At 47.6% G+C, this 15,378-nt stretch overlaps 1 protein-coding gene across 1 annotated transcript in view; it reads right to left on the bottom strand.

The window, feature by feature from the left end:
* LOC121651033 (metabotropic glutamate receptor 4-like) overlaps window positions 1-14,886 on the bottom strand; it is a 70,710-nt gene extending 55,824 nt beyond the window's left edge. The window contains exons 1-4 of the mRNA XM_042002879.1: window positions 14,727-14,886; window positions 14,604-14,637; window positions 7,111-7,701; window positions 5,589-5,805 (exon numbers count right to left, since the gene is read on the bottom strand). Of these exons, the coding sequence (XP_041858813.1) occupies window positions 5,589-5,805; window positions 7,111-7,656 (763 nt within the window). The 5' untranslated portion in view covers window positions 7,657-7,701; window positions 14,604-14,637; window positions 14,727-14,886. The remainder of the gene's footprint in view (window positions 1-5,588; window positions 5,806-7,110; window positions 7,702-14,603; window positions 14,638-14,726) is intronic.
* Window positions 14,887-15,378: the final 492 nt, after the last annotated feature.

Genomic DNA, 15,378 nt, shown 5'->3' with positions numbered 1-15,378 from the left:
GCCCAAGGAGGTTAGGATTAGGGCAAGAGGCCCTGGTCAGGTTATAAGCTGGATGAACAACAGCAAGGAGGATCCAGGGAAGTTAGGATTAGGTATGATCTCCCTGGTAAGGGATTAAAAATATCAGATAAATTTTTAAGAACAATAGACATGAATATAGTAATAATGATGTGATCTAGGAAGGGTATGCTAATTAGGTATGACAATATTAGCAATAATAGCATGATTAGTGACCAAAATGGTTATTTAAAGCCCTTCTCGTTGAGACCTCTAGGATGTACCGTTTCTAATCTAGCAATCCTACAACAACTAAAACTTTCTCCTCCTCATGTTGTGATGACATTGAAACTGATTTGTGCCTCACGGATAAGAAGGTTTTTTGAGGGGCTGCATGATGGGCCCTCCAATGCACTCTCTTTTCTACTCTTTATTATATATATTTTACACATCTCCTATTTATTTGCAGGCATTATCACTGTTATTCTGTCAGGTGAAGTTGAACGTGCATGTGGGTAGGGCCGTACTGGTGTTACACCAAAACCTGTGACCCATCAGAATCTGTCTGCATGTACGTCTTAAAAGATGAGTGAAGTCTTTAAAACTTTTATTTAAGTCTGAGTTCATTATAGTGCAGGTACACATTCTGATGGCAATCAGAAGTTGTGACCTAGATCCCCCTCTTATAGTCTGGACTCAAACATAAGATCCCATATTGTGGACAGCTGTGAGAGAATCAGGGAGGTTTAACAGGAGCAGGACCAGCCTAAATAAGCATCTACACTCAGAAAAAACAGCCCAAAAACCCGCAACAGACAATATTTGCAAGAGACCTAACAGAAAAACCAGCTCAAAGTGCCTGATAACAGGCAGATTTAACAACTCTGCTGCGTTTCTCCGGTGCAGCCGTCTTTATTCCGGCTTTGTTTGATCTACGGGCAGTTTACCGCTGCACCGGGAGCCTCACACTGATTGGCTGAGAGCATTACATGGGCTGGCTTAGCTCAAGTACAATTGGTCCGCGTGTTTATTGACCACTACCGTAAAAACTGTAAAAGTTCGCCAGTTAAAATGAAAGTACCCAGTCAGATTTTATATTTTAACTCCGGGTCCATGTAGGACAGGTTCTGGGTCCGGATCTGGACCGCGGTCCACTCGTTAGTGTCCCCTGCTCCAAGGTGACCAGTTTGGTAGTGGGTCAGTGATGGTCTAGGGAGGCAGATCCTTGGACCCAGAACCTGGGACTGATGCCGGGACTAGTCCTGGGAAGTGAGTCTGATCTTGTGGAAAATGGAAAAAAACAAAATTAACAGTCCATCATGAAATTTTAAGGGAACAACACAAACTATACAATAATTCAGTAAAACTGACAAGAAAACTCTACTTCTCAACCCTCATCACAGAAAACAAAAACAACTCAAAATTCCTTTTTTCAAAACTATTTTAACCGATTTTAACACATCCTCCGTGTCCAACAGATCTTTTAATAAAGACAAGTTTTAATAAGTCCTCCGTGTCTGCATCAGACGCTGCATGTGAGGACTTTGCAGACCACTTTAGAAAGAGATCAAGGCTGTTAGATCCAGTCTTTTATCTCAACGGCAGGTTGATCCTAACAGATGTGAAGCTCTGATTTTACCCGAGGAAACACTGGAGACTTTGTTCTGGTTGATGTCCAGTTTTCTCCCAACTAAACCAACAACCTGCCTTTTAGACCCAGTTCCCACATCATTTTAAAAATATTTCATGGTTCCTTTGAGCGCGAGCTTTTAGAGTAGTAAACTGCTCCCTTCAGATGGGCATCTTCCCATGGTGGTGAGGCCCCTTCTGAAGAAGAGGAATTTAGACCTTGACAGTCTGGATAACTACAGACCTGCATCCACCTCACCTTTAAAAGTAAAATGATAGAAAACCTTGTCTTTATGCAATTACACAAGTTTTTGCATAAACACAATATTTTAGAAAAATATCAGTCTGGTTTCAGGACAAACCCCAGTACCAAGATGCCTTTTAAAGATGGTTAATGACGTCAGATTTAACTCAGACTCTTAGAAAATTTCTGTCCTGGTTCTACTGGACTGATACAGGAGATCACCAGGTTTTATTAGACAGACTCAGAGGTCTGTTCTTAAATGGTTTTACTCCTATCTCACAGGTCCACGGTTCTATTCTATTCTATTCTAGTTATGTAGCAGACGCTTTTATCCAAAGCAACTTACATTTGAGAGGAAGAACAACACAAACAAGAATTCAACCAGGAGGGAAGTCATCATTAAGTGGTAGTCAGACTGCTGGAGTCCAGGTTCTGTCATGTAGTGCTAGAGGAGGTGCATATAATTTTTTTTGTTGTTGTTGTTTGTTTGTTTTTTTTGTTTTTTTTTTAACTCATTTTGTTTAAATACAAGATCACGATTTCATCACACAACATCATCTTGGGCATAAGTGAAGCAGCTTATTCAGTACTTGTTCGAGCCAAAGAGCTGGACAAATCTTTCTACCTCATTCTGAGTAGAAGAGTTAAGCTAAGTGTGCAAATGCTCCTTAAACAACTGAGTCTTTAGCTTGCTTTTAAAAGTGGATAAGGACTCTGCGGATCGAACGGAGTTTGGTAGATGGTTCCACCACCGGGGAACAACAGAGGAGAAGAGTCTAGCTACTGATGTGGCGCCACCTTGTGGTGGGAGCACTAGGCGTCTTTCACTGGCAGAGCGTAGCTGTGGAGAGGGAGTGTAGCTCTGGATTAAGGAGTGGAGGTAGACCGGAGCCGTTTGGGTTATTGTTTTGTAAGCCAGAAGCAGAGCTTTAAATCTGATGCGCTGCAACTGGAAGCCAGTGGAGAGCGATTAGCAGCGGAGTGACATGAGCTCTTTTGGGCTGGTTGAAGACCAGACGTGCTGCTGCGTTCTGGATCATCTGCAGAGGTTTAACTGAGCATGCAGGCAGGCCAGCCAGTAAGGAGTTGCAGTAGTCAATGCGGGAAATGACCAGAGCCTGGACCAGGAGCTGGGCCGTGTGTTCAGTCAGGTAGGGCCCGCCCCCGAGGCTCCGCGGCGGAAGGACCGGCGTGACAGGATGGAGGCGTGCGTGCCCGAGCGCTCCTGCGGGCGGAAGAGGGGTCCCTCCGGGGGTCCCCCTCTCTCTGCCCCGGTGTGCCCTCGGGTCCCGTCGCGTCTCCCCTACCTCCTCCGACCCTTCCCCGTTGCCAACTCCACCCTGGTCCGAGCCCCGACCAGCCCGTCGGACTCCCCGGCTCGTCCCCCTCTCCGGCACCGACCTCTTGCTCCGCAGCGCGCGCGCGCGCTCCCGCCGGCCCGTCCGAGGGCCTGACGGACCTGCTGTCAGGGCGCGCGTGGGAGCGTTGGGGCGGCGTCCGTTCAGAGCGGGCCCGGCCTGCGTCCGGCGGAGACTCTGCTCTGCACTCGGAACCTCTCGCCTCAGCGCGGCGCGTGACGGTCTCGCCCTGGCCGTCCCGCCGCGCGCCTCCAGGTACCCAACTCTCCTCTCGCCAAGGTCTCCTCCTGATGTTGTAGAGAGCAAATCGGCAAGATCAAGCAACTGAGGCAACGTGGTCCAGTCAGCTGGTTGTCTACCATGACACCAAGATTCCTGGTAGAAGACGTAGGCACAAGCGTGGTGGAGTCAAGCTGCACGCTTATCTGTGGCGGTAAGGAAGGATTGGCTGGAAAGACAATAAGCTCGGTCTTGAACAGATTTAGCTGTAGGTAGCGATCCTTCATCCATGTGGAGATATCAGCAACATGCTGATATTCACATTGAGACGTTGTGTCGTCAGGTGGGAAAGAAAGGAAAAGCTGAGTGTCATCTGCATAGCAGTGGTAGGAGAAACCATGAGAGCTAATGATGCACCGAGTCAGGAGGTGTATAGTGAAAAGAGAAGAGGGCCAAGCACTGAGCCCTGAGGCACCCCTGTTGTCAGCCCATGTGATCTGGACACGCCCCCTCACCAAGATACTTTGAAGGATCTTCCTGTGAGGTAGGACATAAACCACGAGAGACAGATCCTGAGATAACAAGCTCCCAGAGTGTGGAGAACAGTATATGATGGTTGACCGTGTCAAAGGCAGCAGACAGGTCCAGCAGTATAAGGACTGAGGATTGACCAGCGGATCTGGCAACCCGTAGGGAATCAGTAACTGACAGGAGAGCAGGTTCAGTAGAGCAGCTTTGCCTATAGCCAGACTGATATGGATCTAACAGGTTGTTGTCTTGGAGGAACTGTGAGACCTGACTGAAGATGGCATGCTCTAGTAGTTTAAACATGAATGGAAGCAGTGAGACCGGCCGGTAGTTTCCAACCTGGGCTGGGTTGAGTGTGGGTTTCTTCAGCAGCGGGGGAACCCGAGCTTGCTTGAAGGCAGAGGGAAAGACACCGGATTTAAGAGAGGAGGTGATAATATGGGTTACTGCAGGTTTGATTGTAGGTAAAATGCTCTGCAGGATGTCAGAGGGAACAGGATCAAGAGGACAGGTCGTGGGTTTTGAGCTGACTAGAAGTTTAGAGACTTGGTCCTCATTTAGAGAGCAGAAGGAGCAGAGTGAGGCACCAGTAGCTGGTTTGGTAAGGCTGAGTTGGTCAGGCTCAGTGAATTGGTTACTGATGGTAGCGACCTTTTCAGTGAAGTAGGAAGCAAACATTTCTGCAGTCAGCACAGTGGGAGGCTGAGCAGGTGGTGGAGATAGAAGAGAGTTAAACACCACGAACATGTCGTGTGTTGGGAGCATTGCGGATCTTGTTCTGATAAAAGGCTATCTTGGCCTCCTTTAGGCTGGATGTGAAAGTTTCAGGTTTTTGCTGGTACTCAGACAAGTCAGTGTGTTCTTTTGATTTGTGCCACTTTCTTTCTGCAGCCCTGAGTCCAGCTGTGTGATCCCTTAGAGCATCTGTGAGCCATGGACTGGGAGGGTTTTGTCTGGCTGGTTTTGACACCAGAGGACAGAGTTTGTCCAGAGAGGAGGCGAGAGAGGAGCAGAGTGTTTCTGTAGCCTCATTAACAGACAGTAAGGAGAAGTCTGAGTGGGAAGGGAGGGTAGCGTAAACCTCATCAGACAGCTGTGTAGGTCTGAGGGATCTCCAGTTTCTGCAGTAGGACACCATTTTGGAGCCGCTTGAGTGACATGAGGAAGGAAGACAGAGAATTTAACAAGAAAGTGGTCTGAGAGGTGCAGCGGGGTGACGGACAGGTTTGATTTGATTTACTGATGCTGGGAGCTGCATCCATCCGTCCGTCCGTCCGTCCATCCATCTATCTATCCATATATATATATATATATATATATATAGATAGATATACATACTGTGTGTACATATAGCACTATATGTATGTGTATACCAGTAACTACAAGATGAGAGGCAGGTACACTACATCACAAGGAGAACCCACACAGAATATGCTTACTCCATACAGAAAGGCCCAGGATGACCAATCTCCCCTCGGACTTGTTTTTCTCATCTTCATTCTGGAAGTATTATGTGTTTCAGGTGGAAGGAGGTTCTAGAAACATGTTTTCTATGTGAGTCTAAGAACAGATCTTGGTCCAGAATAGTTACGGACAGACAGAAGGGTCAGTACCGGCCTCTCTGGAGATCTGCATGAAGGCATCCACCCCGCTCTCTCCGTAGTTTCCCTCCGATGCCAGAGTGGAGACGTAGTTCCAGCCCAGAGCCTTGACGATGTCCAGCATAGCCTGAGCCTGGTACGAGTCCGGAGGGACCACTCGAGAGAAGAAGTCGTACCGGTTGTTATCGCTGAGCTCTGGAGCTGTTGATGCATAGCTCACCTGAGGGATCTGAGACACATAAATAATCACTGACCTGGAATAAGCTGTTGGGCCAGAACCGGAACCAGGACCAGTTCAGATCAAATTAAACATGCAGCACTTACACTGGAAAGCTGGTGGAGTTTAACAGGACAGGAAGATACAGACAGAAGAGATTAGTGGTTAACAGCCTGAAAGTGTGTCAGCGCTGCCATAACAATCACATTAACCCACAGTCTGCAGATTAATGAAGGATCTGAGCCCAAAACCACCTCCCTGCATCTAAAATCCAGCAACATCCCACCCCCACACACACTTCTAACCACAGTCGGCAGATTCATGAAGGACCAGGGGCCTCATTTCTAAACCTGGTGTAGGAACAAAAACCTGTGTAGTCCAGTTCTAGGCAGCTTCTGGGATTTCCAAAAGCCAGACGTGGTGGGAGAACGTTCTTCCCTCCACGGCTACTCTGACCTGCACAACATCTGGAGAAACGGTGACACCACCGGTCCAGAATAAAACCAGAGAAGAAGAGACGTTCGTTCAGGATCAGATATCACCGTTCACCACCTGTTAGAGATTACGGCTGTTTGCAGACATGAATTAAGACGCACATTCCAGATTAATCTTTCTAGGGAAAAATAAATAATCTGTATTTCCAGGAGAAGCAGATGTTTGTTCTGAACCAGAAGCTCAACCAGTAAAACATGTTGTGTCATTGTGGAACAAAACTTCCATTCAGGCTGAATAAGGCGACAGTCTGCTGCAGCAGGTTCCACACATTAATACTTTACTCCCCAGAGCATGAAGACCTACAACGGCTGATCTGGATCTGCTGGACCATATGGAGCCAGACTCTGGAGGGACCGGGTTTTCAGAGACCAGCAAGACTTCCTGCCTGGCTCAGGAACCGGTTCTGACTGCCCTGTGCTGTGATGTTGGACCTCTGTGATGCTTTGGGCCCAGCGTTCCAGAGACCATGCCAGGAGGAACCAGGAGGAACCAGACCATATCAGTCATATCAGACTGGTCCCAGTGCCTCTGCAGTTGCTAACTGGGTGTTCTGGCAACCGGCACCTTCCAAAGGAACCGGCTGCCAGGTCGGGGATCTCACAGCCGACCTTCAGCCGTGTTAGACGGCATCGTCGGTTTGTCCCAACGTTACATGAACTTTCTACACTGGGGGAGAACAGGAAACGTTTGCAGCAACGTCCGGTTTCCCCGATGGAATGTAACCAGTTTACCTGGATCATAACTGAACCTGGATAGTAAATTGGACTACAATGAACTGGACTGAATTGGTGTCACAAGTCAAACTGTGTTTTGTCATTGTACCTCGAACAAACGCAGGATGTTGGCCACCATGATGGACACAGAGCTGGCTGACGCTCCGATCACACCCACCACCCTCTCAGGCTTGCGGATGATAGGCGGCTCGCCGTTTGAACAGCGGATGTCCGACGTGTCCTTCTGGATCAGCGCCTGGACGAAGGTGAGCGACTGTTCCAGGGCGTAGGTGTCTCTGGAGCAGGTGTCCAGAATCCGGGCCCCCAGCGTGATGTTGGGGAGCAGCTCCGTGTCGCTGTTGATCTGATCCAGAGCATACAACATGGCCTCCATGCGGTGTATCCCCTTCTCCTTCTTCAGCTCTCCACAGTTCACACCATGGGGGCCACGGGCATGGATGGGGAACAGCCCCCCTAGAGTGATGTCACCTGGAATCTTTATGGAGTGGGGGTGAAAGTGCTGATGGGAGGGGCTCACCTGAACCACCTGTTCACTGATCCAAAGCCAGAAGGACAGCAAGAGGTGGGGCCACAGGGGGGCCTGAGGAAGGTAATGGAGTGGGAGGGTGGCCAGGGCGGGGCTCGATGATGTCATACTGCAGTGATGTTCAACACGGTGCTTTCATCCTACTGTGGACACCTGAAGAGACATCAATCAATCAGTCAATCAATCAATAAAAAATCAGACTGATGACTGGTGACGTCACATCAGAGAGAGCAGCTGATTGGCTATGTTCATTTATTAAGGTCAACACCTGTACAGACTGATGCTTTCACCTTTTTACCTGAGCTGACTGTTCCACACAAACAGCAGCACATGGACCAAAGGGCAGGAACACAGCATTAACAATCTAACCTGTCTGCTGCTGCTTGGTCTCCATGGCAACAGCCATGAAACGATGATTACCTGGTTTCACTGGATGTGAGACACAAAGTCAAAAAAGATAGACAGACAGACAGACAGTAGCTAGGTAGGTAGGTAGGAAATGAGGTAGGTAAGTAGATAGCTAGGTAGTAAATGAGGTAGGTAAGTAGCTAGGTAAGTAGCTTGGTAGGAGACGAGGCAGGTACGTAGCTAGGTAGCTAGGTAGGCAGCTAGGTTGGTGGGTAGATAGCTAGGTAGGTAGGTAGCTAGTTAGGTAGAAAACAAGGTGAGCAGGTAGGTAGGTAACGGGGTAGGTAGTTAGCTAGGTAGCTAGCTAGCTAGGTAGGTAGATAGGAAGGAAAGCAGGTGGGCAGCTAGGTAGGAAACGAGGTAGGAAAGTACCTAGGTAGGTAGGTAAGTAGGTAGGTAGGTAGACAACGATAGTAGGTAGATAGCTAGGCAGCTAGGTAGGTAGCTGGGCAGGTATGTTGGCAGGCAGGCAGGCAGGCAGGTAGGTAGGTAGGTAGCTTGCTAGGTAGGTAGGTAGCTAGGCAGGTAGCAAGCCAGGTAGGTAGGTAGGTAGGCAGGCAGGCAGGTAACAAAGTAGGTAGGTAGGTAAATAACAAGATAGGTAAGTAGGCAGGTAGGTAGCTAGGCAGGTAGACAGGCAGACATGTATGTAGGTAGGAATGTAGGCAGCCAGGTAGGTGGGTAGGTAGCTAGCTAGGTTGGTAGGTAGGTAGGTAACTAGGTAGGTAGGTAGCTAGCTAGCTAGGTAGGTAGGTTGTAGGAATGTAGCTAGCTAGGTAGGTAGGGATGTAGGTAGCTAGGTGGGTAGTTAGCTAGGGAGGTAGGTAGCTAGCTAGCTAGGTAGGTTGGTAGGTAGGTATATTCTTGACGGGTTCAAGGGTTCATGTTTAAAATGTTTAAAAAGTGTTCAAATGTACAGAGAAGGGAATAAGAAGCAACACAACTTGTGCCTGTTTCATATTATTCAGGTTAGCTGTGGCAGAGGGAAGGAAAGATCTGTGTAGAGTAGGGGTCTCCAACTCCAGTCCTTGTGAGCTACTGTCCTGCAGGTTTTACACACCTCTGCACAAGCCTGTTAATGACCCAGTGATTTGAATCAGGTGCGTTGCATCAGGGTAGAATCCAAAACCTGCAAGACAGTAGCTCATGAGGACCGGAGTTGGAGATCTCTGGTGTAGAGGGTTTTCGGGCCAGTGGGACTTTGTAAAGTCTGCCTGAAAGCAGCAACTGACAGTAGGTGTAAAGTAGGTGGGAGGTCCTGGGTGATCAGGGTTGCTTTCCTGGTCCCAGAGCAGCGATACTGGTCAGAGGCGTTTCAGGTGGTTATTCTACTGGCCTGACTGGCGACGCGCTAGAGTTTAGTGTTTGATGGTGAGGTGGCTGAACCAGGACGAAACAGTGAAGGTGAGAACAGACTCCATCAGTGATGTGTAATCACAGTAAAAATGTCTGGGCTTTCTCCTCCCGATTTTTCTAGGAACTGTTTACAGGTGTTGTTGATGGTCCTGATGGAAGTTTCCTTCTGATTCTTGTCCTAATGGAGGTTTTCCTTTCTGGTTCAGGGGCCTTATTTCTAAAGCTGCCGTAGATCTGCACCTGCAGGACTTCCTCTGAGGACGGTGCTGGGATGGTCTCTGGCCTTGTTTTTGTTTTCCCTACGTATGCCACCTGTAGTCATCTTTGCTATGCTCAGGTTTAGAAATGAGGCCCCTGGTCCTGATGGGGGTTTTCGTACCAAGTCCTGGGGCCTCATTCATAAAACGGACCATAGCAAAAACTTCCAGAGTAATAAAAGCGTGCACACGCACGCCCCACGCCTGTTTCCTTTATAAACCAAAAGCAACTCTAAAGTGTGCGCAACTGAGGGAGCGCCTTGCCCCACCCACATGGTGGCTATAAATGGTCGGGTGAACGCCTGTAATACATATTCATCACATCATTTCCATGGTGGTCATCACCAGGTCAGAAAGGTGGAGGAGGGCAGCAGGTGGAGATGCTGCCAACACCACATCAGAGAGGAGGATCACCTCTGTTGTTTTCATCTAGAAAATGAACCTGAGACTAGCAGCAGTTTATTTAGTGTAAATAATATTTCTTTCTAGTTCCGGGACGCTCCTGCTGGGTGGGTGGGGCTCCAGCTGTGGGTGGAGAGGGTGAGGCCAGACTCCACCCACCACCGCAGCAGGTGCAGAGGGAACCATCACCACTCTTAACCAGGTGGACAAGGAGCTGCAGGAGATAACGTCTGGAGGGAAACTGGGACGCCACTAAAAAGCTTCATGGAGAAATAAAAACTCCTCTACATGTTTCATCAGCGTAGCATCACTTCTAGACCTCCAGCCTCCAGCCTGGTCCCGCTCTGCTGGGTCTAGAATGAAGGACTGGAGCTACTTTCCACCTGTTCTTTTACTGGCTGCTGCATGCTGCAGCAGACTGTCGCCTTATTCAGCCTGAATGGAAGTTTTGTTCCACAATGACACAACATGTTTTACTGGTTGAGCTTCTGGTTCAGAACAAACATCTGCTTCTCCTGGAAATACAGATTAATCCTTCTAGGGAAAAATAAATAATCTGGAATGTGCGTCTTAATTCATGTCTGCAAACAGCCGTAATCTCTAACAGGTGGTGAACGGTGATATCTGATCCTGAACGAACGTCTCTTCTTCTCTGGTTTTATTCTGGACCGGTGGTGTCACCGTTTCTCCAGATGTTGTGCAGGTCAGAGTAGCCGTGGAGGGAAGAACGTTCTCCCACCACGTTTGGCTTTTGGAAATCCCAGAAGCTGTCTAGAACTGGACTACGCAGGTTTTTGTTCCTACACCAGGTTTACAAATGAGGTTCTGGTTCTGATGGAGGGTTTACTTCCTGGTCCTGGTCAAGGATTTCCTCTCAGGCCAAGTTGGTCATAATTTCAGTTTATGAAATTTTTTCTCCTTTTCATTGATGACTTTGATCTCTAACATATTGATTGATGATGAAGGTCAGTTTACGTCTTCATCACTTCTGTTTTTTTCAGATCTTCACAGTTTGATGATTCTGGGTTATTTCACATGTTTGTGTGCTTTTTAAGTTTTTCTTTCATTTGATTATTATCATTCTTCTTCTTCTTCTTCTTCTTATTATTATTATTATTATTATTATTATTATTATTAACAACATCATCAACATCATCATCATCATTGTTATTAATATTATTGATTTTACTTCAGTTGGACATGTTTGAGGATTAAAACCTGAGTTCATGGCAGATTAGATTAGATTAGATTAGACTTTATTATCTCACAGTGGAGAAATTCACTTGTTACAGCAGCTCTTGTTACAGAATAAAGTGCAGAAAGACAGAATAAGGTGAACATGCATCACAGCAAGAAGGTGCAATATAAATTATTTACAAATATCCCTAACCCAGATAATCGATCTGCAGACAGAAATGATCAATAATATTATAGAAACGGTAGAATGGACCCATCTGATCTCAGACCACTTCATGTTTCAGTCCACAAAGGATCGACATTAAAAAGTTGTTTCAGAACTTTTTCTTTCTGGACTGTTTCAGTGTAACTGACTCTTTGGATTATTGATCCCCGTTAATAGTTTTCACACGTTCATGGATCTGATAAAAGGTCCTTCACTGGTTCGGGCTGCAGCAGAACTCACCGAAATGGGTCCTTCTGTTCCGATTCAGTCCTGATCCCGGTCTTTTTCGACTGATAGTCCACAGAGAACCGCAGGTCCGCTCCTGAGTCCGTCCTCTGGTCCCGGAGCTCCGGTTCAGCTGCTGCCCCGCTGGAGGAGGACCGACAGGAGGTCTGTCTCAGGTTAAAACAGACTTGTTGATGGGACCGGTCCGCTCTGGTCTGTGAGGTGGAACCAGATTAATGTTGGGAATTCATTAAGTTAATGAGGTCATCAAATACATGACGTAACTCGGAGATTTTCTCTTTATTCTGTCAGGTGTCACTGCCTGTTTGTTCTTCATCAGCGCCTCCTGCTGGTTTCCATGGCGACTGGTTTGATTGATCATAATCTGATCAATCATGACTTTTTCTGATCAGAAACTGACGCGTCTGCTTCGTGAGTTGGGAGGAAGTTTGACGACAGGGGCGGAGCTAAGGGGGGCACCTCAATGGATTGACAGTTCCCTGGAGAGACCTGCATGGATCACCAGTATCACCACACCAGTCTGAAGTAGCGTTTCAGGATGATTTTAAGCTTCTTTTACTGGTTTATAGATGTCTTAATGGTCTTGGACCTTCTTATTTATCAGACCTGCTTTTAGATCATGAACCTCGCGGACTCTGAGGTCCTCTAGTACCGGTTTCTTAGTTGTTCCCGAAGTCAGAACCAAGACTTCCGGTGAGGCCTCAGTCCACCACTACGAGTGGACTGGACCACCCTGCTGAGCACCTCAGGCTGCAGAGACTGTTGCTAGTTTTAAAACAGGCTGAAGAGCTTTTCAGCTTGTAGCTGAATTTTATTTAATTTTATTTAGATTTTCACTTATCCAATTAAATATTTTTCTGTTTATTTTATTCTATTCTACTATTCTAGTCATTTAGCAGATGCTTTTATCCAAAGCGACTTCGATTTGAGAGGAAGAACAACACAAGCATGAATTCAAACAAGATGGGACGTCATAATTAAGTAAATAACTCCACACCCTCGTAACTTTACTTGGTCCCCCCTCCCCCACTGCAGTAAACAACCTCCCTGACTTCATCCCCTGTGCAGCCCCCCTGCCAACCTTTACCCCTCCCCCCATCTCAACACCCTCCACACATAACAGCAGAACAGGTGAGGGGAGAACTGAGGAAGCTCCATCCATGGAAAGCAGCAGGCCCTGACGGAGTGCCTCCTCCACTGCTTAGGACCTGCGCTTCTGAACTGTGGGAACCACTCCAGCATGTCTTCAACCACAGTCTACAGCTGGGGAAAGTGCCTACCCTGTGGAAAACATCCTGTATTGTTCCAGTTCCAAAGAAAAAACATCCTGGTGAGCTGAACGATTACAGACCGGTGGCACTTACATCCCAGCTGATGAAGACGGTGGAGGGGCTCATCTTCAATCTCCTCAAGCCCCAAGTGCAACAGGCCCAGGACCCCCTACAGGTTGTCTATCGCGCAGGTGTGGGTGTGGAGGATGCTATTCTCAACCTCCTACACCGTGTCCAAGTACATCTGGATAAGGGGAGGGGCACAGTGAGGATCCTCTTCTTGGATTTTTCAAGTGCCTTCAACACAATCCAGCCCCTGATGCTTCTGGACAAACTGAGGGAGATGCAGGTGGACCCCTGCTTGGTGTCCTGGATTGGTAACTACCTCACAGAGAGACCGCAGTACGTCAGGCTAAAGGACACCACATCTGACACTGTTATTAGCAGCACAGGAGCACCCCAGGGGACGGTGCTGGCCCCCCTCCTCTTCACACTCTACACCTCAGACTTCTGTTACAACTCAGAGCTGTGTCACATCCAGAAGTCTGCAGATGACACAGCCATCGTGGGGTGTATCAGGGATGATGGAGAGGATGAGTACAGGAATCTGGTCCGTGACTTTGTCACCTGGAGTCAGAGGAACCATCTCCAGCTTAACACCTCAAAGACTAAGGAGCTGGTTATTGACTTCAGGAAGTCCAGCCCACAACCACGTCCAGTGACCATCAGGGACGATAAGGTGGAGATTGTAGACAACTACAGGTACCTCGGGTTGTGGCTGGATAACAAGCTGGACTGGACATGCTGTACAGATCACCTGTACAAGAAGGGCCAAAGTGGTCTGTACTTCCTGCGAAGACTGAGATCTTTTAACATCTGCAGGAAACTCCTGTGGATGTTCTATCAGTCTGTGGTGGCTAGTACGCTTTTTTATGCTGTTGTCTGCTGGGGGGGTAACATGACAAAAAGGTGCTAACAGGCTGGAAAAACTCATCAGGCGGGCAGGCTCTGTGGTTGGCATGAAGCTGGACTCCCTGGTGACAGTGGCAGAGAGGAGAACACTAAAAAAAAACTACTGGCTATTGTTAATGATGCCAGTCACCCTCTGCACACTGTCATCAGTGCACAGAGAAGCCTGACCAGTAACAGGCTGCTCCTCCCCAAGAGTAGGACCAACCGGCTCAGAGACTCCTTTGTCCCCCGAGCCATCAAACTGTACAACTCTGCATTAGGCAGGAGGGGGAGAAGGAGGGGGGAGAGGGAGGGGGAGAAGGAGGGGGGAGAGGGAGGTGTGCAGTCCGCCTGATACAACACATGCACAATAACCCATACAAACAGTTGCAATAACTTATACGTGTAATAGTGAACTGGGAATCTGTACCATCTCTACTGTGTGCAATGCTTGTTTATATTGTTTTATTAACTTATCTTATTGTTATTTATTGCATTCTATTTGTGCTTTTCTTGCACCTTGTTGCCTCTATTTTGCTTTGTACCTGTATATATTGTGTCTTGTGCTTGTCCTGCTTTACTGTTGGTGTTGTATTGCTGCTGGTACCCAAATTTCCCTGAGGGCTCTCCAAAGGGATTAATAAAGTATTTCTATTCTATTCTATTCTAAATGAGAAGGACTTTGCTTCCTCAGGTGATGTGAAATGGTGTTGCACACTGTTGTAAGTAATGCACAGCCAAGTCGGGTGAAGAAGACCAAACCTGATGGTCTCCACGCCATGGAATAGCTGGCAAACTTCATTGGAAGCAACTCAAGCTCATGTCGTCCTCTGGGTAAAGTCCGGAAACACGGAGATGTTCATGTCCTGTGCCGTTATCCGTCACTGTTCACTGGCTGTCCAGACAATCTCAAGGCGGTTGGTGTAGTTGTGGAGGTGAGCCAGTATGGTGTAAGGACGACCTCCTGGTCCAGCTCGATATGCCCTGTCCACCAAGAGCTCCTTCTGAAGAGCAAAAGCCTCCATCAGTAGTTTAGATACGTCAGCAGCGGATGTCGGGATGCTCTCTGGAACGTCAGTTATCCGGATGATCTAGATTCCAGAGAGTCAGATTTATTTTCCAGTGTGGCCATTCCCTTGTAAGCTGTTCCACTTTGGTTCGGACAGCTACGATATCATCCATACAGGTCGATACAGATTGCTCTACCTCTCCTGTGATTTGTTTCTTGGCGGACATAGTGGAGGATAATTCCGTTTAAACACGAGCAACTCAGACTCATGCTGGGCTTGTATCAGAAGACTTTAAAAAGATTTGGGAAAGACTCTAGAAAACTACCAGCTCACACCTGCTCACATCTAAAGACGGATGTTTAGAGCTTTAAGTCTCAGACTGAGATTTGACAAAGACTGGGAATCTTGCAGGGTCACTATTTACAAGACTGCAACTAGATTATTTTGGCACTTTTTCCCATCATGCAATTTCTTCTCATCATGCTCTTAATAGAAATGCACAGCGGAGGAGAAGCAGATTTTGGCTA

This window comes from Melanotaenia boesemani, chromosome 13 (genome assembly GCF_017639745.1).
Source record: "Melanotaenia boesemani isolate fMelBoe1 chromosome 13, fMelBoe1.pri, whole genome shotgun sequence".
NCBI classification, from domain to species: Eukaryota; Metazoa; Chordata; class Actinopteri; order Atheriniformes; family Melanotaeniidae; genus Melanotaenia; species Melanotaenia boesemani.
This window is presented reverse-complemented; position numbering and strand designations above follow the sequence as displayed.